The following is a 23,458-nucleotide window of genomic DNA, read 5'->3' on the forward strand; positions in this document are numbered from 1 at the left end:
AAAATTTTTCTTCTGATGCGGCTGTTATCCAACGACTCGTTCTGAAATTTATTTTGTATAATATGATCGTGGGTACATGGCAGAATACAGCTTCAGATGTGTTATTACTTTACGCGCTTACTTCAACAGCTAAAGGCAAAGAAGTCAAGTTCGCGTGAATTGTTCTTTCAAATGCAAAATTTAAAGCGGACTGCTTGATTTTGGTGCTGAATCTCAAGTTGCGTTTAACTGCTTGTCCATTTGATTCCTTATTGTGTCTATAGTGTATCTGGGGAGTTCACTTCAACGATGAGCAATTTTTGTCTTACTTTTATTCACAGCCTGCGCGCTAAATACCACTGTAAATGCTGCAGTATTGGCTGTGTATGTGCCTACAGTTGCAAAACATTTCGAAGGCTCTGGAGGGCACAATATGTGAGCTTGCCTCACCTTGCGGAATCGTAGTATTTTTTTACTTTTGTAAATAATGGTAATGTTCAATTCTTGAAGATTGTGCACAGCTGTTCCGAATAAAATGCTGTACGATTCGAACACTGGCATGAAAATGGTAACATATATTATTCGACAGCGATCTGTAGTTTGTGGTGAAGGATTGCGAGAAAGATTAATGTAGTCGATAAGAGCCAAGCATCTATCTGTTCCGAAGCGAGACTGTGAATACATATGCTTTCCCTCTCAGTGCAAGCTCGCTTATTGGCTTCTTGCGTATCAGTTTCTCTCGTTCCTTTTTTCAAGTCTAGGTGAATTCAAGACCTTACCCTTTTATGGTCACTACACCGTACCTTCCCAAGAACTTCCGCCTCCTGCACTTCGCCTGGGTTCGTACTCAGTATGAAGTCTATTTAATTCTTACTTTGAGAATCGGGGCTCTTTTATTTTCACTTACGTTTCACTCGTTTTCGGCAGAAGGTGTTCAAGATCCATAAATAATGCGTTCTGTGAATTCCGCCAATAACTCTCCTCTGGAATTTCTATTACCGTTACCATAATCCCCTGCTGCATGGTCTAGAGCCTGGTTCTTTCCTACCTTGGCGTTGAATTCGCCCATCAGTGTGGTAAACGGTGTTTTCACTTTACTCATTGCTGATGCCAGATCTTCATTGAAGCTTTCATTTAAAACGTCGTCATGGATGTATCTAAGCGCGTAGCCCTGTGCCATCCTCATCTTCTCTAATGTTGCCACATAGGCAATTTAGGTATGTGCATCTGTGTAGCGGGGAACAGGATGCTGCCAGACGAAGAGGACGTTTGGTTGGTGCTGAGTGAAATACCTATTATAAGGTAGAGTGTGGCCAATCCCCCTTGTGGGTTGAGCCAAGATCTCCTAGACAACAAGACTCGACAAGACTTCTCAATCATAGCCGTAATGGTGCTGTCCCTGGCGTGCAGATTATCACAACGGGTCTTATTCGGGGAATCGCTGCTCTCTGCAAAGATGGCAAGTGAGAATGCTTGTTGTTCACGAATTTCTGCAAGTTTAAGACCCTCCAGCAGCACTGTAGGTTCATCAGAGCAGTTAATCACCCATAACCCTTGCGCAACCGATAGCGTGCAGTAGGGTATCAGAACTGCCTTTTTATGCAACTGAGATGCACGGGCTCCACATTTGCGTCAAAAATTTTCTCGCTTGCAATAAACGCTACTGGAATATCGGAATCTACCGTATTTTGTCCTGTGCGGCAATCGACAGTGGCACCACATAGTTTCAAGAAATCGTGTCCCAGAATGACGTCATGCGTAGTATAAGGGAAAACAGCAAACTCTGCAACAAATTTCTGGCACGCACAACTAACAGTCACAGTGCAGACACCAACAGGTTGGTTTCTGCACCACAACAGGTTTCACATCACACAGGTTTCACATCTCCGCTCACTCCACGAAACGTATCAGGATGGTCCCAACGAAACATAACTTTTCGTCCAAGGAGGCGGGTGAAAACGAAACTCACCACTGACACGGTTGCACCTGTGTCCACCAACGCCATTGTTAGTACACCATCGATAAGCACTTGGACCTTATTTTTAAACATTGAAGCTAAAGGAGGTATCTCTGTTGAAACTGAAGACTGTCCGGTGACCTCACCTCTAACGGCCGCGCTGACTAGTTTGCCGTAGGAGGCGAGGAGTGGCGGCGCCGGGGAGACGGTGAGAGGTTGCCGCGAGGGGCAGGCGGTGGTGTCACACTGCAGTCAGAGGCCGGAGATTGGTTTCGTAGCGGTCCTGGGATCTCGTAAGACGTGCTTCCTAAGAATGTCGGTGCTCGTGTAACGCCCGAACGGTATTACCTCGGTGATCGGTTGTACCATGGCGGCTGCCGGTAGTTGCAATACCTGGCAATGTGGCCTTCCAAGCCCCAGTTATAGCGGACTGGTCAATGACGCTCGTCAAACCAATACTGAAACCACTCAGCTGTGAAGGGTCGGGGACGAGCTTGCTGAGCGGGGGCTGCCCACCTTTGTGTGGCGGGGTCGTGACGAAGGCGTTGGCCATATCGCTAGTCGGCCGCAAATGAGTCACGATGTGGCCACGGAGTTCTAGTTTTGTTGATGTCTATCACACATACCGATGTTTGTAAAGGAGCTAATGGCGCCGCCGTATATTAGGGTGCACTGGTAGACGGATGAGGAATGGTTTCGTCAACCCAACCACCTTGTCGCTGCAGCTCTTCACGTAGGATTGCCCGAATAGTAGCGGAAGGGTCAGCGGGTGGGCTCACGTTGACGCTGACAGCCGTTGTCACATTTGCCAGCTCACCGAATTTCGGGGCAATACGATGGGTCTTCAGCTTCTCGAAAGTACGGCAGTGACGTTGGACGGCGAAGACGGAAGTGAGGTCTTCTCTGCCTATAAAAGAATTGTAGACATCCTCTGCTATACCCTTCAGAAGGTGTCCGACCATGTCCTCTACAGACATATACGGGTCTATGATCTTGCAGATCACCATAACCTCCTCTATGTAGGTGGTACACGTTTATCCACGAGTCTGAGCTCTTTGAGCCAACGTGCGCTCCGCGCTTTTCTTTTTCGAATCAGAGTCGCTAAAGAATTTCTGGAGTTCTTCAGCGAAACGATCCCACGTTGTTAAGGAATCTTCGTGGTTTTCGTACGACATCAGGGCAGTTTCCGTGAGAAACAGCGCGACATTTCCCAGTTGGTCGGCGGGACCCCAGCAGCTGTACTTGCTCACTCTTTCGTAATGTGTCAGCCACACATCCACATCCTCTTCTGCTCTTCCCGCGAACGGGTGGGGTTCTATGTAGTAATACTGAAGTGCAGCTGGCACTGACCTTTGCGTGGTTGGGAAACCGTGACCTTCGCTCTCGGCCATGATGGTTGTTGGCAGTGGCAGACCGGCAAGACGATGGCTCCGGCGAAGTTCAAACAGCTGCGGCTCCATGGTTCGTCGACGTGCTGTACCCCGCACCTCGACCACTTTGTTACGTTTACGAGAGAGGTTTATTCAAAGGCGACGTAACGGTCGACTCGAGGGTATACAATGAACGCGCCCCTGAGACTTCTTGCCACCAACCGAACGTCCTCTTCGTCTGGCACTACCCTGCTCCCACTACACAGATGCACATACCTAAATTGCATATATGTGGTAACAATATCTCATAAGGCTTAATATTCTATATCCCCGCCACCCTTTCATTATAGTTTTAGTATTCCTTTATATTACCGGTTATATTTCTGTGAATAAGGACCATCCATCCCGTTTTTTATGTGAGTCAATCCATGAGAGCAAAGAACGTGTCTATTCTGTAGCACTGCATAGGCCTCATCTGTATTCCTAACCTCATTGAGCCCTATTACATCCCACTTTACACCATCTAGATTGTTGAATAAGACAACTAAACTTGCCGCACTGGATAAAGTTCTAGCGTTAAACGTGCCCCAAATTCAGGTTCCAATGGCGGCCTGTCCGGATCCAGAGATTCTCAGCACCCTCTGCTGCGTTGCAGATCTGACCACCACCGTGGTCAGCTGCTTCGAAGCTGCTGGGGACTGAAGGCCGAGGACTATTTGGCGTATTCATGTGCGATGTAGTGATCAGATACTGCCGCATGGTAGCCAATTTTCCTCTGTTTAGCGAGTGTGTTACCGGCAATGGTCACCATCGAGGCCACACCCCCGGCGTCTTTTATCCAATTCCATCAAAATGCGGATAACTTTTTTAATCCGGTAGGAAATTGCGTCGCACGGTAATTCGAACCACGTACCTCTTGTATGCGAAGTCTATACTCTAATCATGACGCCGTCATGAGCTATAATTTAATTACTATCTACTAAACATGGCATCGAATAACGTCAATGTGCGTACAACGTAAATCGCAGACACTGACATATTTTGCAACGCATATCATTCACGTCAGCACGAGGTCTTAGTTTCCTGTTGGCTACTTCGCTCAATGATATATATATTGCCAAACTGACAGCAATAAATTGCGCGTCTATGCGAAATGTCGGTATTCTCGCAGTCACTGCATTTACTTAATGCACAAATGAACTAACGTGGCACACGAGTAAAAGAAATATATTTTACATGTGTCGCGTAACTTTATTGTCATGCCTGTCATGACATACATGACACAATCTAGTGTTGTGGGGGCCGTTTGATCACCCCTTAGTATACCAAAAGTACGCCTTTTGTGCATAATTAACATGTGCTGTGAGTTGTGACTTCAGTATAGCATGCATTTACCATTCGCCGAAACATGAATAGCATGATAAGCATGCTCCGTGCGCCGTGACATGTGTGAAAAGGCAAAATGGTCCTTAGAGTGCTGTAAACTTAAATATGCATTGAGTAATAAGTGCACATGAGGAAAGTGAACGACAGGCTGTGTCAGTAATTTACAGGACATGTTATTACCAATCAAGCAAGCGTCCCCTTCTCCCAAGAATTTCAATGGCTAGATCCCTCACCCTGACTACACACACTCACGCATGCCAGAGTGCTTCCATCTCTGTTATTTTTTTTTTGTTTTAGGCAATACGGTGACAAAGCAGCATTAGTCATGGAGCATCAGAGTCACTCCAGAGTTAGAATAAAGTTTCTGGTTGGCTGCACAAGCACTCCATTTCTCCGGTACGCACCTTGACGTAATATTATCCAAAGAAAGCTAGAAAAATTGAACTACAGGTATACCTTGTTGTGATAAGTGGCGCGGCACTACTAGTCATTGAAGAAGAGACAATGCTGTCCTTGCTCAGTCTATGATGATTCGGTGCTAGCAGGTTATCGTCGAACAATACTAACACATCCTAGCATCTATGCTGCCTTCGACGGCGTACGAGCTCCCGAAAAGTCGCCAATAACGGCTTCGGTACACTAAATATCCTGCGATGCATATCCAGGACATTACCTGTGATAAAGCAGAGGGCAATACAAAATGCTGTAGTGAGATCTTTTCCAGCTTGCCAAAGTAACGTCAAGGCAAACAAGAAAACATGCAACCAACATAAGATACCCTAAGCTTCATATTTATGCAATTTTATTTAATAACAACTCACTGCATACACAGTAAGAATAAAATAATAACATATGTAAAAAGAGGGGAAACAGAAATGAACATGTTATGTTTGAGCAAGAACACAATTTGTTAACAAGATGAAAAAAATGGTACGTACATGAACAGTCCGAAACCTACAATAAGAAAGAATAATGCGGACAGATGACACTATTGAAAGTGCAAATAAAAGATGACCAGTTTCTTATATTATCCAAAAGGTGCATCAAAAGCAACGACGTAATCAAGAAGTTATTGCATTATTAGCGCATGAATAAACAGAAACAAATCAGTATATTTAAAAAACATTATTTCTCGTTATATAAGGCGTTAAGGATGCTGCATGGTGACGTCTCGTTCGGCATACGACAAGCGGCTTCATACTGGTACTTGTACCACGCACATGAGTTCGTTATGCCTTTTGTTACCCTTTCAGTGCAATAGCCTTCAAAAGTCCGCTTTTCTTACGCATTAAAACAAGCTTTATTATATTATTTCTGCTCATATGATGTACTTGAAAAAACCACAACGTGTAGATCGTAGATATTCGCAACAACTCAGAGGAACTGACACGGCCTCCCACTGACCGTGCAGACTTCACAGCGGAATGCCTTGCGAAAACTCGCCGTATTTGCGACCAGGTCGCAGAGCTCTGCATGGTCTTTGTCTCCGCAGAAATGGCTACACAAACTCACAAAGAACGTTTGGTCTTCACTCATTGACTCCAGGAATCGGAGCTTGGAATAGCTTTGCGTAGCGGAATTGCTGTCCTCGAAAGCCCGTAGAGTCACGTTCAGGGCGAAGACCTCCGCGAGTGCTCGCTTCTCGCGTCTGGTCTTCGCATCATAGAGCGAGCACTTGAGCTTCTGAGCCCATCGAGAATCTGGCTGACCCTTCCCGTCGAGCATTCTTCCGTGACTGTCGAGCGCATGAACCAGGCTACGGGCGATTTCGAAACCCAGGCCGCTGAACATCATGAGACTGGAGCCATGCCTGCATTCAAAACCCGCAAGGTGAACACGTCATCAGTGCTGTACAGCCAGCGGCAGAAAGGGAGTGACAGTCAAGTTAAAGCAAATGTTTGGGCAAGTTTTCCCACAGTTATCAAAGAATTTAACAGCGCACAAAGACAGACAATCAAGGGAAATGCATTTACTGCTCTTAAGTCATACTCAACGCTGTGTAAGTGTGTCTTCCTAGCTGCTATGTTTTCTTGAGTGGTTAAAACCTCTCATTGGCAATCTAGTAAAGACCTTAAATATAATATTACAACGTGAACGTTTCAGGCTTTCATCTACACCAAATGCATTCGCGCCTCTAATTTGATAAAAATATGTCCTAATGGTACGTTTTTTGATGTACAGATAAGTAGGCGTCATGGGGCGATTTCAGTATGCTTTCTCCACCATAAATATTCACAGTTCAGTTGAATACCATTACTGAAGTGTTTGAGCATTTCGTCTCCATTTGACTGTTGTCGAGGTAGCCAAATATCTAACCCAAGTTTTTGTACATAGCTTCGTGACATCAAAGCGACCACGCTGTGCCACCACAGATATAATCCATGTCATCAGTAATCATCTAGTGCACTTCCCTCTAGTTCTAGCCTACTTTCTTTTTTTATGTGTGACCTTCAGATCCGAAGGTCACGGGTGGCAAGTTGTCTTTTCGCCCACTTCACTTAGTTCACGGCTATATCCAGAATTTTCAAGATACACTTACAACAGTACAGTCAACGTTCCCCATGCCTTCGTTGGCTTCATCGTCTGCTGGTTTTTGTTAAAAATAGAACTAGAGTATGGCGCATTTGAAGTGTTGAAAGATTCTGCACGCAGAAGTTTGAACCACCTATTCTAAGAGTGTCTTCGTTCTTGCATACCTCAAACTAAAAGCATGAGCTGATTTTACAATGGACCACTCTGCCACATTCTTGTGTATTTCTTTGGCTCTGGGGCATGAAAGAGAGACAAGGAGAGCAGAGCGAAAAGCAGGGGCATCCATATTGCCGGATGCATTGAGCTCGGGTCGCATTCTGCTCCTTCGCGACCAGTCTCGGCTTATCCTTGAGATGGCAGCTGGCCGAGGCTCTCTCCTAAAGCTCCCTGGTTTAGAAGTGCCTCGATCATTGCACTGTTCAGCCGTAAGGCATGCATGGTTCAGGGGTTCAGTGCAGATCGCTTTCACCTTTCTGTAGCCTAACATAAAAAGACACTAGAGAAAAATATAAGGTGGTATTGATTGCTGAAACAGCGGTCCAGATACCTCGTGGTGCTACTTTTGTCTCGAGGTAGTGATTCTTTTGAAATAAAATCACGGTTTAGCTCCGCATCGCGTGACCATACTTCAAATTTCCCAACGGAAACCATTTGTTTCACGTCACTGATGCTATGCCCAATGTGGCTCGCCTTTACTGCATGGCAACTCACACTAGAGCAAGAGTAGCGGGAGCCACAGCAGCAACAGCGGCAATTGAACAATTTTCTACCATAGCCTCTGCGATGGCCAGCGCACAGCGTCTTTTGATTCGTTCAATTGAGCCCGGCCTGATGGCATCGCCTATTTAGCATAACCAGGCAAAAACAAAATTTTAACCGCTTACGCAATTCCCCATAGTAACGTCAGGCGGCTCTATTTTCGATAAAGCAAACCGAAACGGACAAGCAGCATTTCACTATGTCTTTTTTATACACAGTTTCTTTTTTATTGCAGCTAGTTTGACTACTAGTGAATAATAGTAGTCGGATGATCTGACGTCCTCGGGATCATTTTCAAACTATCGCACTCATGGGGCATGTCGTGTAGTACGTTTAGCTTAATTTCTCGGTAAGTAGGGCACTGCTGTTGAAAATATATCCGTTTTAGACGTTGTCTTACATTGAGCTTTCACTGTTACATAATTGTTATTTGCCTTTAGTGTCTCTTTAACATCTTTCAAAACCAACTATTGTACTCTTGGTAATTCCACTCACCTCCTATAGGAAGGTGCAAGGAGGGCGCAAACACCGACTTCAAGGTAATTTTGGCTGTACAGGTAGCGGGCACTACGAGTAAACCAGCGGACGCGCCTCGTGAAAAGGCTGGAGAAGTAGCGGTTGGTCCTCGACTCCTGCAGCACTTTCATCGTTTGAAGCCGCAGAGAGAACAGTGACGTGCCTTCTGCGGGAAACGCTGTGGTGATCTCGTTGAGCATCTGTCTGCTGAAGAATGGTTCGGGAGGCCAAAGAGAAATGCCTAGCTCGTCGGCTATCTTGGCTTCCGCCCTAAGGCTTGTCAACGGAGTGATACTATTAGTATTTGTAATGACAACGCCCAGGGAGTTAGTAATAGAATCCAATATGGCTTTCACGTCGGCCCGTAGCGATGCGTTGAACAGTTTGGACATGTAAACAGCGACAATAGTGAGACCGTGCATTTCGTGAACAGCCAAGAACCACAGAGTCCTGGCGCTCAACGTTTCAGGGTTTTCATGCCCAGAATAGAACGTGTCGAAGCGGGCACCCATCGTCCACCCGTAGATGTAAGCGAACATCCACCCGGCCACATTTAGAGCTACTTCATTCGGTAGATCTTCGAGCATGGTGAAAGTGTCGTTGATTGTCGCTTTGTTAAAGGCGAGTATTTTAGTTTCATTTGAAATGGTCATGCCGAAAGCGCCTTGAAGTGAATTCCGTAATGCGGCCAGCCACTGGCCAGAACCCACACTGCGAGACAGGACATGAACTTCTGCGATGGGCAGAATTCCGTCTACCTCATCTGCTTCTTCACCCTTCGGATCCCGTCGAAAGGACAAAGTATTCCGCACGATTCTTTCATCGAGACGCAGGTTGGTCAGTTCTCTTTTGCTCAGCGTCACGGTGCCTCCAGAGAGAAAAGGCGCCATCTGGTGGCGTAAGCACAAAATATTTCTGCTTAAATGGTGAGTAAGAAGTGTATTGATGCTACAGAATAACACGTTTTAAGAGACTGTAGTATTCCATTGAAAGTTTACGAAAGCATGGCTTCAAAGATGTACCTAATCGATAACCTGAACATACTCTATATAGCACGGGCAGAAATGTATGTGCAGAACAAATGCAGGAGCCTTAAAATTGAGCTTCTTTTTTTTTGCTATGTCTTTGGCTCTTAGAAAAGTTAGCACTTTTTAGCAGGCTGTGTGGAGTTACTAAAGATTGTTAAGCAGAGCAGTTTCATTCCCATATATATTCGACGTACAGGACTCTTGCATGCTTTAAAATAAAAAAAACGTTTGTCATTATGAAAGCATCTTGGGTCAATTGTACGTTCTGCGAATGCCAGTGGACACTTAAAACCTACAAAGGCGACTCAGACTCCCGCCAAACAAATTAATGACAGCAATTACTCTTCGTCTAGCTCTTGTACATGGCATCGTGTTATGCCAAATATATACTGGCTTCGCGTCATGCCAATAACGCAATTTGTTTCCAAACTTGTCAACTCAAATTCTGGACATTTCCGCAACTTTTAAGCAAAAGAACTGCTTAAAGTATCCTTTCATTATTGCTAGCGTTTTCGTTGCACAATTGTAAGATAACTGGTGAAAAACATTCAAACGGGGTGTGTCTCTCGAGCCACATTTCAGTAACTCGCATTGCTTACATGACGTCCCTTATGAGTTGATGCCCCTATGAGAGCAGGACGACTTCTCCAGTCGTTAGCTCCAGCGAAACACCCCTGTCCCAGATTTTTAACGTGATAGCGTTAGAGAGCGCGTCTCGCAAAAAAAACCGGCGGTGGTGTCGGGCCCGTTGGTTATGAGCGAAAAATTGTCTGTGTGGCTGTGACGGAAAAATCAAGTTACCGATATAGCCACGGGAGGCCGCTACATGTCCATGCATGCGCGAGCGATCACACTGAAAAAGCCTCACGTTCGAAGAAAAATAAAGTGCTCAAGGTCACAAGGCGCGGTAGTTTCTTTGTCCTGCCACCTCTCCCTGCTTAGCTTCTAGCGCTTTCGTCGAGACGAGAGAAGAGATAATCCAATTTCAGCGTGCGACAAACCTTTGTGACTCCACTCGCACTGGATGGGTTCTTATAATTTTTGCGGCGCTTCATTCATGAGGCAATAAACTCTTCTGGTGAATTCATTCTACGGTTACTTTAAAAAGTGTTTCAGGGCCCCTCTAACGCGTTCTGCAAGCATCATTAAGTAATGCCTTACCTAGTTCCCCTTCTTTTTTATTCACCGCGCAAGAACCAACGTAACTTAGCTGATTGTCTGTAAGTGCGCAAACCATATTTACAATAAGATTCACGCATCAGAATCTTAACAAACGATGCCCTATGCACTTAAAGTTAATGTATGGTACCTTTATGATTGCTGTTTAGAAACTCGAATGACGTAGATTACCTGCTCCCGGACAACGCCTCCTTTATTTCTTTCAGTGCCAGTGCGAAAGCGCGTTTATCAACGGTGCCGTGAGTCCGCCTTCGTACAGGGAATAGTACGTGATGCGAAGCGGCATGAGGGGTCGCGCTAGGGAGCCTGCATGATTACCTGTTTCCTGTAGGCTTCCTAGGTGGCACTGCTTGCGTCACACGTGATTCCGCATGCTTTCCCCTGGAGATGCAAAATACATGTTTCTCGCCACAATATCATACGTCTGTCACATTTGTTCTTTCATGCTTCTTTTTTGTGGCTCGAAACAACGCCGCCACCACATCACGGTGCAGCGCATGTAGTAGCGTTGCACTTACACTTCCCTATTGGTTGCCCACTTAGCGCCACGAATGACGACACGCTATCTCGAAACCATATTTTTTACAGGGCCAGCGTGACCACCCACATAGTGAGCAAGAAGAACGCAAGACGCCGCCCCACAGATCTCTACACAATTTAGAGAAAAATTCGTATGATTTTCGTCGTGAGGCATTGCATGAGGGACTCCTTCCTCCATGACAACAAAGCACACGCGAAGGCTACGCGATGGGTGAGAGCATGGAAGGGGCTAGAGCAGAATGCGGTGAACGGCTAGATTGGGCACATCTCGCTGGCATTGATCAAATAGAGGAGGCGTTGTCTCGGATCACCAAAGGTGTGGTTGCTATTCTACTAATAACTTGATTTTTAAAAAAATTATGAAATATCAGGTGCATGGAAAATAAACGTATGGAGAAGCGTCTGACACGAAAAATACCGTTTCATTTCTTCTGCACTGTTCTTTTGTTGAACTACTTTTCTCCATACAAATTACAAAGCTAAGTTGTCCGAAGAAGAAAGGCATGAAATTAAAAGCAGCACTCGCAAAAATTAAGCCTAGCAAACCGTCCAAGCGCCAACAGTCGTGCTATTCCAATCAACGTATAGGAAACCTGATACCTGGAGGACAGCGAACATTTCAGAATACCATGAGAAGCACTCGACAGATGAAACATTGACCAAGGCCAGAAAAGCATGCGACTGTCATCGTTCAACTCTGCTGCGGTACTTTAACACGTTCACATGATTAACTGCACTTGAAAACTTTCTGTTTCACGTCATTATGAGCAGATGTATTTACTCTACATATCCAGCGTACTCATATGCAAAGAAACTATGTTTCTACAACACGACCTGCTGTACAACTCCGTCGTATGCGTCATCTCCAAGGGACGAAAGCTCCGCCATGCGGAACACAGGCACAGGTCCTGGGTAATCACGGGTGATAATGAAGCTTTCTTCACGGTCCAAGTTTATCACGTTCACGTCGAACCAGAGAGATACTCGCCAGTTCAGGGACAAGTCCACCAGTATGGGAAAGACCGGGTTACCTGCGCATGCAAACGCGCACCGGTGTGTTCTTTTTATTTCATGCTCAAAACCGATACCATTAATAACGAAGCCTCGTTGGCCCTGAGCTGAACGCGAAATTTTTTGACGGGGTCTGTCATTTCAACACCCCAAAGCTGACACCAGCGCGGTCCCTTGGATAAGGTCAAATTGCCCTTCCAATACGATACCACTGAAACATTCTTTGAAAAATCTCGAGGCCTAGGGCTGCATGTCATATCGGTAGAGGTTCATTGAGCAAAAGCGACTCATACATCTGTGACATTATGACACCCAATAAGGCAGGTGCCTTTGCTCCTGCGTGCATTGTGCGGTTTGGCTACCTCCCAATAAAACTGACCACACGTGGTCAGCAGTTTCTTACGCTTCAGTGAGCTGGTGACACACCTCGTATTGACACATTTCATCACTACAGCTTACCTCCCACTGTCCAATGAACCTAACTCTTCCAGTACCTCAAACAACCTCTCACGCTGCATAGATACCTTAAGGGACCCTCCAGAGACCTGTCGCTTTGCTCGTCATAAAAGGTACACGCAACGAATATCTGGGCAGCTCCTTTTCTAACTCGTCTGCTGTCACACATGTCCCGTTTATTAGGGAGGCGATCGCCGGGCTAATTCCAAGAGCCGAAATATCGGCCCCCCCGAACCGCACCACGAAAGCGTGGACAATTTAGAAGTGGTCCTTTTTGGTGCGCCAGCGGACGCCGGCTGTGGCCCAAAGAACAAGTCAGAGCCGAGAGTTGATAAACAAACAAATTATATTCTCAATAATGGCAGATCAAAAACAATACCTAAAATGCACACTCCACAATAGTTGCATACAATATGTCACCAATCAAACCAATCAATCAACGTACTACACAATACAATCAGCCACACTTGAAACAACGGACACGGACAACAATACGCACTACAATGTAGTCGCATGCATTGAACAACCAAGACACTTAAATACTAAAGAGATAGAAAACCTATTCAGTCCAATGTTCTTGGAACCAAAGTCTAGATGATACTCTCCCGAGAATCACTCACTCAAAGTCCAGCGTTGTTGTCGTTCCGCAGCCCTCGAAGTTTCTCTTTCAGGAAACCTCCCGTCTTCATATGGCCACTCTCCAAGCTTCAAACTTCTTCGTCGGAACACGTCGGCTCCACACACGCAGCTGTCGCAACGCGTCTTCGCTCGATAGCGGTAAACACACACTCTTGCCTGTAGCTCGAGTCGTCACCCCTCAGGTGGAAATCCTCTTCATCTCCGGCTTCGTCCCTACAGACCAAAACCTTCGCCGACTACACGGCGGAATCCCTACGCACTCTGGCATTCACTTCCGTCTCCTCCTGCTTTCTCGTCTCGGCTGCTCGATTAAATACCTTCCGCGCCACCTTTCAGAAAGTTCTCCTCATTTCGTCGGCGCGATGCGCAGCGAAGGCTGGGAAGAGGGCGAGACGGTTGGAAAGCCCACCGCGGCCGATGAGTCAACGCGGTTGACCACGCCCCTTTCGTTCTGAAAAAATCGAGTGCTTGCTCGGCCGCCGTTGTGGGGTGAGGAGGTTCGTCGGTGAAGCCACGCTTCTGCGGGGAGAGCGCGCGCCCGGGCAGCCTTGGCCGTTTGTTTTCTTTTTTTTCCTTTTTTTTCTTTTGACTTCGCGGCGTTTCTTCCGCCCGTTATCGCAAGAATTTGGTGGCGCGCCCATTTTTAGCGCTCGTTCTGTGACACTGCCCCCCACTTTAAGAATATTATCTCATAATATTCAACACCACACAAACGACCGCGAACAGTCATTACACACTCTCACAGACTGTAACATAGTCCGTCGCTCATGACACGTCACATTCACAATAGATCACTTATTACAATTGTACATTGTAATTCAATTACACAACACGTGAAAACACAACCACAAGCACATGAGTACAACACTCCACCACACATTCCCAATAATACAAATGTACAAAGTTCTCTCACTACAACAATGGTACAATACTATACATCACATCACAGCACAACACTTCGACACTTGTGAAACAGGATACCACAACATTAACACAACATATGGCACTCAACGCTGCCAAACACATTCTGCTTTCACCTCAGCACTTATCCTGTGTACTTTGTAACACAGGATAAGCTGCGCTTGCGTCCCTTTTTGCGGTGCTCGCTCGATCTCTTCTTGTGTTTCCACGTTCTTTTTCGGCCAGCCCTTTTTAACGACAAAATCTGAGGCGTCGTCTGAGCCATCGTTGTCTCTTCCGACACCGTTAACGCGTCATTACATTCGACGGGTCCTGTCTGTTTATTTACCCGCTTGATCATGCCTCTACATTTTGCCTGGCTGGCCAACTCCGTCTCCTTTACACTGTCGGTCGGTTGAGGTCGTGCCGACGTAAGTCCAGTTGCTCGGCCCGTGAACTTATTGAACACGATCATCTTCTCATTCGCTGTCTCTTGGGCCGCGGCTTCACCTTGGGCTCTAGTGAGATCCGTCACGGGCTGCTCCTCCGCTGTATCTCGCGGTCGCTGGGTTGGCGAGGGCTCTATCTTAGGGTCTTCTCCCAAACATTCCGGATCATTCGGTCCTCGTGCCCCGTCGATGTTTCCGATGACAAGGTCGTAAAGGGGGGTCGTCATACATAGAGTGGTAACTTTCCCGCTGAAATACGGGGTTTCCACCTCAATCTCTGCTTCGGGAAGCATCCGAACTGTACGGTCAATTAGGCAAACCGGTTTCGTTTTGCCTGTTAACTCACCTTCCCGTACCAAATTTCTCCGCACGATAACAGTGGAACTGCCGGTATCTCTTAACACCGTAACCTTTTTGTCCGCAACTTTTCCAGGCAGCGTTGGCATTCCTTTCGTAACACCGGTTGGCTGTTTTGACATTACAGCACCCACAATAGGAATTTTCTCCCCATTTTTCAATTCTACGAATCCGTCGGTGACGGCATTATTATCGGATTTCGGTGCTGCTTGCACACAGGATACCTGGTGAGTTTGACTCGCTCCGTTTCGACATGCATCTGCTTTGTGCCCAGTCTGACCACACTTAAAACATTTCACTACCGTAGGGCTCGTAAAGATCGTTCGACAGTTTTTCGCGCGATGACCCACTCGGTTACACAGAAAACATCGCTGAATGCTCTTTGGTGCACGCTTCTTTTCTTTGGGAGCCAATTTCTTCGCGTCATCGGGACAATCCTTCTTGACCTTGGCCAAATTAGTGCCACCTTGCGCTTCCAAGAATAGATCAGCCAATTCAAGCATGTCTTCAAGTGAGTCAGCCTTCCTCTCTTTTAAGTACAGTGACAGGCTTGGGTGGTAACTAGTAAGAAATTGTTCTCTAATTAGCAGCTCTCTAAGCTCATCCTACTCCTGCGCTGTCCCTGAAAGTTCAATCCATCTGTCTAAATAATGGCAAAGTCGGGCGGCATACTGCGTAGCCGTCTCACCATCAGCTGGCTTTCCTGTCCGAAATCTGTCCCGGAATCCTTCCACGGTAAATCTAAATCGCTTCAGCAAAGCAGCTTTCACCTTTGTATAGTTGGCTGCATCGGTCCGCGTCAGCCTACCGTACACACTGAGAGCTTCACCACTCAAGCAAGTACTCAAAGCAGTTGCCCATTGATGTTCCGGCCAATTCTGGCTCCGTGCAATCGTCTCAAATCTGTGAAGGTACGCGTCAAGGTCGTCCTTCCTTTCATCAAACGCGACGAGCAGCTTGCTTGGGTTCAAGCGGAAGCCATGATCTTCCCGTTCGCTGCTTTCAACTCTAGCTTGGACTGGAGTTTCACTTCGCTGTTGCAAGCGGAGCCGCTCGAGTTCCATCTCGTGGTGCCGCTGCCGTTCCCTTTCAGCCATCTCCGCTTCTCTTTCTTCTCTCGCCCTTTCGGCTGCCAACTTCTCTCTCTCTAACTCAGCTGCTTTTTCTTCCTTGGCCCTCTCTGCTGCCAACCTCTCTCTCTCCAACTCAGCTTCTTTTTCCGCTTTGGCTCTTTCGACCGCCAACCTCTCTCGTTCCAACTCAGCTGCTTTTTCTTCCTTGGCTCTCTCAGCTGCTTCTTTCTCCTTCTGGCTTACCCATTTCCGTAGTTCGGCGCCGGAAAGACCCATCTTCTCACCAAGCGCAACTAACTTTTCGAGATCCATTGTGTCTCGCAACTCGCATATAAAACCTTGCCGCGTGCAAAAAGTATCTGCCTAAATCAGTCTATCGGAACACTACCCTGCACTCGTTAACGAGAACACTGAACAACACACAAAACCGTTCCGATAGCACTATCAACAACTCGAGGCTCTTTCTCACTACTTTGGACACACTGTGCACCAAAAAGTCCTATGTCGCGGACGCCAGATTAATTGTCACACATGTCCCGTTTATTAGGGAGGCGATCGCCGGGCTAATTCCAAGAGCCGAAGTATCGGCCCCCTGAACCGCACCACGAAAGCGTGGACAATTTAGAAGTGGTCCTTTTTGGTGCGCCAGCGGACGCCGGCTGTGGCCCAAAGAACAAGTCAGAGCCGAGAGTTGATAAACAAACAAATTATATTCTCAATAATGGCAGATCGAAAACAATACATAAAAATGCACACTCCACAATAGTTGCATACAATATGTCACCAATCAAACCAATCAATCAACGTACTACACAATACAATCAGCCACACTTGAAACAACGGACACGGACAACAATACGCACTACAATGCAGTCGCATGCATTGAACAACCAAGACACTTAAAGACTAAAGAGATAGAAAACCTATTCAGTCCAAAGTTCTTGGAACCAAAGTCTAGATGATACTCTTCCGAGAATCACTCACTCAAAGTCCAGCGTTGTTGTCATTCCGCAGCCCTCGAAGTTTCTCTTCCAGGAAACCTCCCGTCTTCATATGGCCACTCTCCAAGCTTCAAACTTCTTCGTCGGAACACGTCGGCTCCACACACCCAGCTGTCGCAACGCGTCTTCGCTCGATAGTGGTAAACACACACTCTTGCCTGTAGCTCGAGTCGTCACCCTTCACGTGCAAATCCTCTTCATCTCCGGCTTCGTCCCTACGGACCAAAACCTTCGCCGACTACACGGCGGAATCCCTACGCACTCTGGCGTTCACTTCCGTCTCCTCCTGCTTTCTCGTCTCGGCTGCTCGATTAAATACCTTCCGCGCCACCTTCCAGAAAGTTCTCCTCATTTCGTCGGCGCGATGCGCAGCGAAGGCTGGGAAGAGGGCGAGACGGTTGGAAAGCACTCCGCGGCCGATGAGTCAACTCGGTTGACCACGCCCCTTTCGTTCTGGAAAAATCGAGTGCTTGCTCGGCCGCCGTTGTGGGGTGAGGAGGTTCGTCGGTGAAGCCACGCTTCTGCGGGGAGAGCGCGCGCCCGGGGAGCCTTGGCCGTTTGTTTTCTTTTTTTTCCTTTTTTTTCTTTTGACTTCGCGGCGTTTCTCCCGCCCGTTATCGCAAGAATTTGGTGGCGCGCCCATTTTTAGCGCTCGTTCTGTGACATCTGCACCCATATGCTCACTGAACTTTCTCGCTAAGGTGTTTTTTCTGAAAACGTTCACACGTAGTTCCTCTACACTTTCAAAGCACCTGATTCAAGTCAGTTTTCCATGCACTCAATACTTCTATTCACATCTTCGTCTACAACTGCGCTGTGCGTAAGCTTTCGCAACTTCACGACACCAGCCCGATCTAGTTCTCGTGCGCTGGCCTGACTAGGCGTGACCATGGGCGTGAGCTTTATTGGCGTATATAATATGTGCCGAACCCATCTATAATCCATCCTAACCTTCTAATTAGCCGATTTCGCAAGCCATTCTAAAGTCGTAAATTCAGTTTTAAGAGTAGCAAGTGTCCTAGCCTAGCCTTCATTGTTCCGTTTAAGTGTGCTACTGCACTGTAAGGTATATTCATCAGTCAACAACTAATCCAGCTCTCAACGTAACTGAACATCATTTCACTGATTCTACTACGAGCCTTCCGAAACACCTCGTGTCACTCTAAGTTCGCGTAAGCCGTCCGGCTTGCTTCCACACTTACCGAGTGGAAACCACTGTAACTTGAGGTGCATTGCACATCAATATCAATGCTTGCCTCCCACAACATCAATGCTTGCCTCCTCACGAATGCGGGTGCTCTGTATGGCATGCTCTAGCACAGGCTAGTGTTCAAAAATATTGAAACCAGTGACGCATACTGCTGATTTCCTGCATAGGTCCACATGCAGAGGTGCACCATGTGGCCTGCGACTGCCTTCCGTCTCTGCTCACCATAGATATATGAACAAAACGTGGATACACTAGGCCACTTATGATTATTTAATGTATATATTACAGGTTTGTTTCAGTTCAGCTTATTACCTAAAAGGCCTTCTTCCTAGGTAGCTTGGCATAAGCGGTGAAGTTTCGTAGATGTTAAAAATTAACGGCAAGCGTCGTTTCAGTGTTTCAAGCAATCAACGATACAATCTTGGAAAGCAGATGAAGCATAATAGTTTATGTTATCCCATAACTCCTCCTTCTCTTGCACCAAAGCCGCCGTATGCACGTAAAATTTAAAACATGACAAATATTCCAAATGGTAATACCGTTATATGCCTCCGTCGCAGCAAATTACATTAGTAAGCATTTGTAACCCGGGAACTAAGAAATAAATGCTTGTACGCTTTCATGGTCTAAATTACTTCTAGTTATAAAATGAACTTCTCCCACTGTGTGATTTCGATACCGATTATTTTGTCTTTAATTTTCTACTACGAGCTGTATTCGTAAAACTCGTACTCGTAAAATCTATGCACGATCGCTTAGCCCCCGTTGTCATTTTTGCGTTCATTGCATCTTGAACAGTCTGGATTCTTTGTCAATATTCTTGTTAATAATAGTATACCTTTTTGAGACTCTTAAAATACTGCTAATAAAAAATATGCCCAGCCAATGCAACTGCCACGGCGAACAAGGCTGACACTGACCTTGCGTGTTTTTTTTCTATATTTTGATTTCTTGCGTGCTTGTCTGCGTGCGTATTCAATAAAGCCATGATATAGCTCTCTGTATGCATGCTTCTTTTTGTGGCCCACCTGTACATATTGCACAACATTGCAGCTGCATTGCACAACCTCTCATCATTACTCGAGAGAAGAAAAGTTGCGTTAGATAAATGTTTTTCGAGTTTTCGTTATTCTTTTCACCAATAAAGGCACGATAAAGGCTTGTGCATAACAGTTTGTGTGTCATTTATGAAAACCGATTATAAAAGACCTTTCTTGCAAATATAATGTCCCAGACAATATGTTTTCTACAACCTAGTACTGTAACCCATCTTCTGGTAGCTCTGTAAACTCACGAGCCAATTGACATATGTGGAAGCCGGGAGGCGCAAACACCGGGAGCAAAAGAACACAAAGCTTTTAGCCGCATGCTGCGAAGGGAATTGCTTCTGTTAGCTCCTTTGAGTACACTCCTAAGATGCTTAACCACATCATATGTAAATTAATACTTGATGTTACAAGCATATGACAACCGTAGTGGTCAATGACTTTTCGAATACTGAATACCTACAACAATTTTTGCTAGGTCCCGTAACAATTAGTCACTTTTAAATATTCGGCATCTATTTACTCTACTTGGCACCTGTAAGTAATGTACTAAAGCACAAAAAGGAAAACATAGTTGGGTTAGTGTTTCTATTTTTATTCCCGCGAACATTGTTGGGAATTCGGCGCAGCATTTTGCTTCAAAAAAGAACTGTTAATAATAAATATACAAGTGTTCAATACATTATAAGTTATTTGTGTCTGACGATCTACAAACACTCAAGCAATATTGCCACAACCACTGAGCAGCAGAGAAAGTAACTAGCAAAGTTAACGGATTAATGGGAATCAGCAGTGCTATGTGTCTAAGCACCTCTTGTCTTCTTGAAAAACATTTTAAACGTATTAGCGTTTATGCATCATCCATACGCTTGCTGAATGACGCAATGTAAATTTTTGGTGAACCTCACCTGACTTTTTGCTTCCACGTTTGGGTAGTTTCGGTTCCATAGGCCACATCATTCTATGTTCACGCATAAACTGGACGAATGGTGCCGGATCCGTCGCCTGTGGTCTATCCAGGCACATGTACAGCGCCCGCGAAGCTTTCAGTTCGTAATCGTGCGAGATGCCTTTGTCCGCCCGAAGAACTTCTTCTATATGGTGCATGAAGTCCTCCACCTTTATAATGTACATTCTTAGCACCTTTTCCTCGTCAGTGTCGAAAGCCGCCTTGGTGTGATTAGTGCAAAAATACAGAAAATTAGTGCCATTTTTAGCACATAATTGCTAGAAAAAACATGGTGAACCTTCTTTTTATGAATTGTTAAACGGACATCATCATTTAGTTGGGTCTTTTATTATATTTAGTGCACGAAACGATGAACTTTAATAATATCCACGTCGCAGCAGTCAGTAAACGAGAATGAAAGTTTGGGTGAAAATTTGACGCGTGTCACAAAGATATAGTGATGCATAAGTTACTAGAGAGAATCCCATTTTACCTCAAAACTGCCATGTCCGCCTTTAGATCGGACATGGCACGGAAAAGCGGCAGAGGGTTTGACGCCGTGCTAGGGTCTGCATAATAGTGCACGAGGGCCGCATGTGACTGACCCCTGAGCTGGACCATTTTAACGTAACGTGCACATAAATTTAAGGACACGGTTGTTTTTGCATTGTTCTCGCATCTAAACGCGGCCACCATGGCCGGCTATGCAACCTGCGCCAGTTAGCTTAGTAGCTGCGTAACCTTAGCCGGCGTAGTACCATTGCGGATAATGAGTATAACAATGTCAGTACTTTAACTTGGGTGCTTTGGGAGACATTCGCCGGAATTACAGAAGCGTAGTAGCTCAGATGTGAAGCATCTTTCTGTGTGTGTGCTGTGAGGGTGGCGTGGGGGAACGTTCAATAAATAGCAAAAACTTTAACGATGGCAAAACAAGTTTATCTTTTTATTATGTATTTTTTTCCTCTCTTCTCTGTTGTACGAGTCTCCACACTCCCCCTCCCCCTTTTTTTGAGAATGGAAGTGGGCTGTCACTTTATACAATATACCAACGGGAGATACTAATGATATATGAATTATTGCGAACCATGAAATGATTGACGGCAAAACAAGTGCGCTTTGCTTTCGTGTTAGCACTGTTTTTTCGGTAGTACTAACTTGGCATGGCCTTCACATTGCCACGGCCGCTGACATCGCGTTAGACCACACAAACGGAATCGCTACATAGAATGCGTTGCCCTAGAATGCGTCCTCCACACGTGTATCGCACGTGGTGAAAGCTATGTGCTTCGAGTTTATAGAAAGTACCTAAAGTGGTTAAAGTATTTTGAAAATACGTTACAAGTGTTGACGCAAGCATAACGAAGCTGGCGTCAAGTCGTGCAGAGTCTGAACCAGCAAATCTGGATGATTCTCAAGTCTTCTTACCTTGCTACTAGGCTATTTCAAGGTTGTTTCTAGGTGTTCCGAACAAATTGTTAACAATTATGTGTTATATTGGCTCCCACTATGATAGCAGTTATGTGACTTCTGGACGAATGCTTAATAATAGAGAACGCATAACCATCATGAACAATAGGACTCCGCGAAAAATACTTACCCAAAGCTACCCCTGCGTAGAAAACACGTAGCTAATGCTTTGTAATTAGCGGAAAAGTTTCATGATAGCTGTGACAAGATTTAATACGAAATGCGTAGCACCTCTAGAGGTAGATACTTCTAGCATTTATTCATCGAATAGCTTTGTAAAGATGCGCGTGAAGAAATCCAGGCATCTTTTGCTCTAAAGCCGAGACTGACTGCCATCGTCGAACTTCAAATGATTTTCTTTATAGATGTTACGTGGCGATTCGCACCTTGCAATAACTGTCGTTAACACGTTCTTGCTTGTAAATACATAAGTATTGCTTCAAGAATGACACGAGGTTTCGTGCACCTACGTTTCCACAGACGTAATGGTAGAACTGAGAACACGGGTCTGCCGAATGGTTGAGCCTCGCGAGCAGAGAACTCCCGAACAGGATGCAGTCTTCGGTCGTGCAGACATGTTCCTCACTAGCGTGTCGCGACGCCAATTGTCGAGCGATGAAAACAGTCATGGCCACCACCACGAGAATACAGAGGAAGATAGCGCTAGACAGCGTCGCCCTCGAGGCCTCCTCTTTTTCTAGCTCGAGAACCGATGGCGAAGACGAACGGCGCCGCACGGGAATGACCTAAAAAGGGAACAGGTGGAAACAGCCTCTTCAAGACAACTTCGAAAGGTTAGGCAGATCGCCCACTCAAGCGAGAAGTGTAAGTGATAACAATGTTTTTGTTTAGAAAAAATTTATTGCCACAAACGTGAATAACACTCAACAGAACATTTCCTTCTTAGACATACTGTAACAATGATGACAAAACCGACGTAATTTACATGAACATGGATAAGACATGACGTTCATAAAACATGTACATTCGATGGTTCACTCAAACACAACCACAAAAAATACTTTAAGGTAAACAACAGACACAAGTCAAACGGTGAACGGCTACCGCCACGAATATATTATAGTCAACGTTGAGGAGCGTTGAGCATTTTGCATATTTACATGTTGGCATGCCATTTCTGCCGGCGCATCGACGCATCAGCCTGCCAATACCAGGCTGGCCGAAAGACAAGTTTCACTCGTCCGTCACAGACCGACACAAAAGGGCAAGACCAGTGCCAACGAAATTCCTCTTCACCGAGGAAGAAGAGCTCCTCCGACTAAACAGACAGCAGCTCCGAGTACAATCGCTCTAGGATCGGGTAGAGCGCGCGGCGGCGGTGGCCTGCTGCAACCGCTTCGCAGCGGTTGCGCCAGAGGCAGAAAGAGCCGGCAACAATGAGAAGACAAGCGAAGCGGCCTCGCGAACAACGCCCAGAAGAAACGAAGCGATTTACTCTGAGGCAGCGAAATCCGGCATGTACAGCTCTCCAAAAAATGCGAGCAATGACACAATGCCTCAGAAAATACTGATTTGTTTCCAGAAGGGAGCAGTTCGGACATGTTGCTGACTGGACCATTCTCCACCGTTCGATGAGGTCGAGACTGGGAAGCACACCCCAACCCAGGCGCCACATGAAGTCCTGAAGGTG

The 23,458-nt window shown here is 45.9% G+C and overlaps 1 protein-coding gene across 1 annotated transcript in view; it reads right to left on the bottom strand.

Moving 5' to 3' along the window:
• Nucleotides 1-1,795: 1,795 nt before the first annotated feature.
• Nucleotides 1,796-23,458, bottom strand: part of LOC142784743 (neprilysin-1-like) — a 64,562-nt gene continuing 42,899 nt past the window's right edge. Inside the window, exons 2-8 of the mRNA XM_075883243.1 lie at nt 22,278-22,553; nt 20,297-20,558; nt 12,090-12,277; nt 8,479-9,389; nt 6,205-6,502; nt 2,083-2,182; nt 1,796-1,824 (exon numbers count right to left, since the gene is read on the bottom strand). Of these exons, the coding sequence (XP_075739358.1) occupies nt 1,796-1,824; nt 2,083-2,182; nt 6,205-6,502; nt 8,479-9,389; nt 12,090-12,277; nt 20,297-20,558; nt 22,278-22,553 (2,064 nt within the window). The remainder of the gene's footprint in view (nt 1,825-2,082; nt 2,183-6,204; nt 6,503-8,478; nt 9,390-12,089; nt 12,278-20,296; nt 20,559-22,277; nt 22,554-23,458) is intronic.

The sequence above is a fragment of the Rhipicephalus microplus genome, unplaced genomic scaffold, assembly GCF_043290135.1.
Source record: "Rhipicephalus microplus isolate Deutch F79 unplaced genomic scaffold, USDA_Rmic scaffold_15, whole genome shotgun sequence".
In the NCBI taxonomy this organism is placed as follows: domain Eukaryota; kingdom Metazoa; phylum Arthropoda; class Arachnida; order Ixodida; family Ixodidae; genus Rhipicephalus; species Rhipicephalus microplus.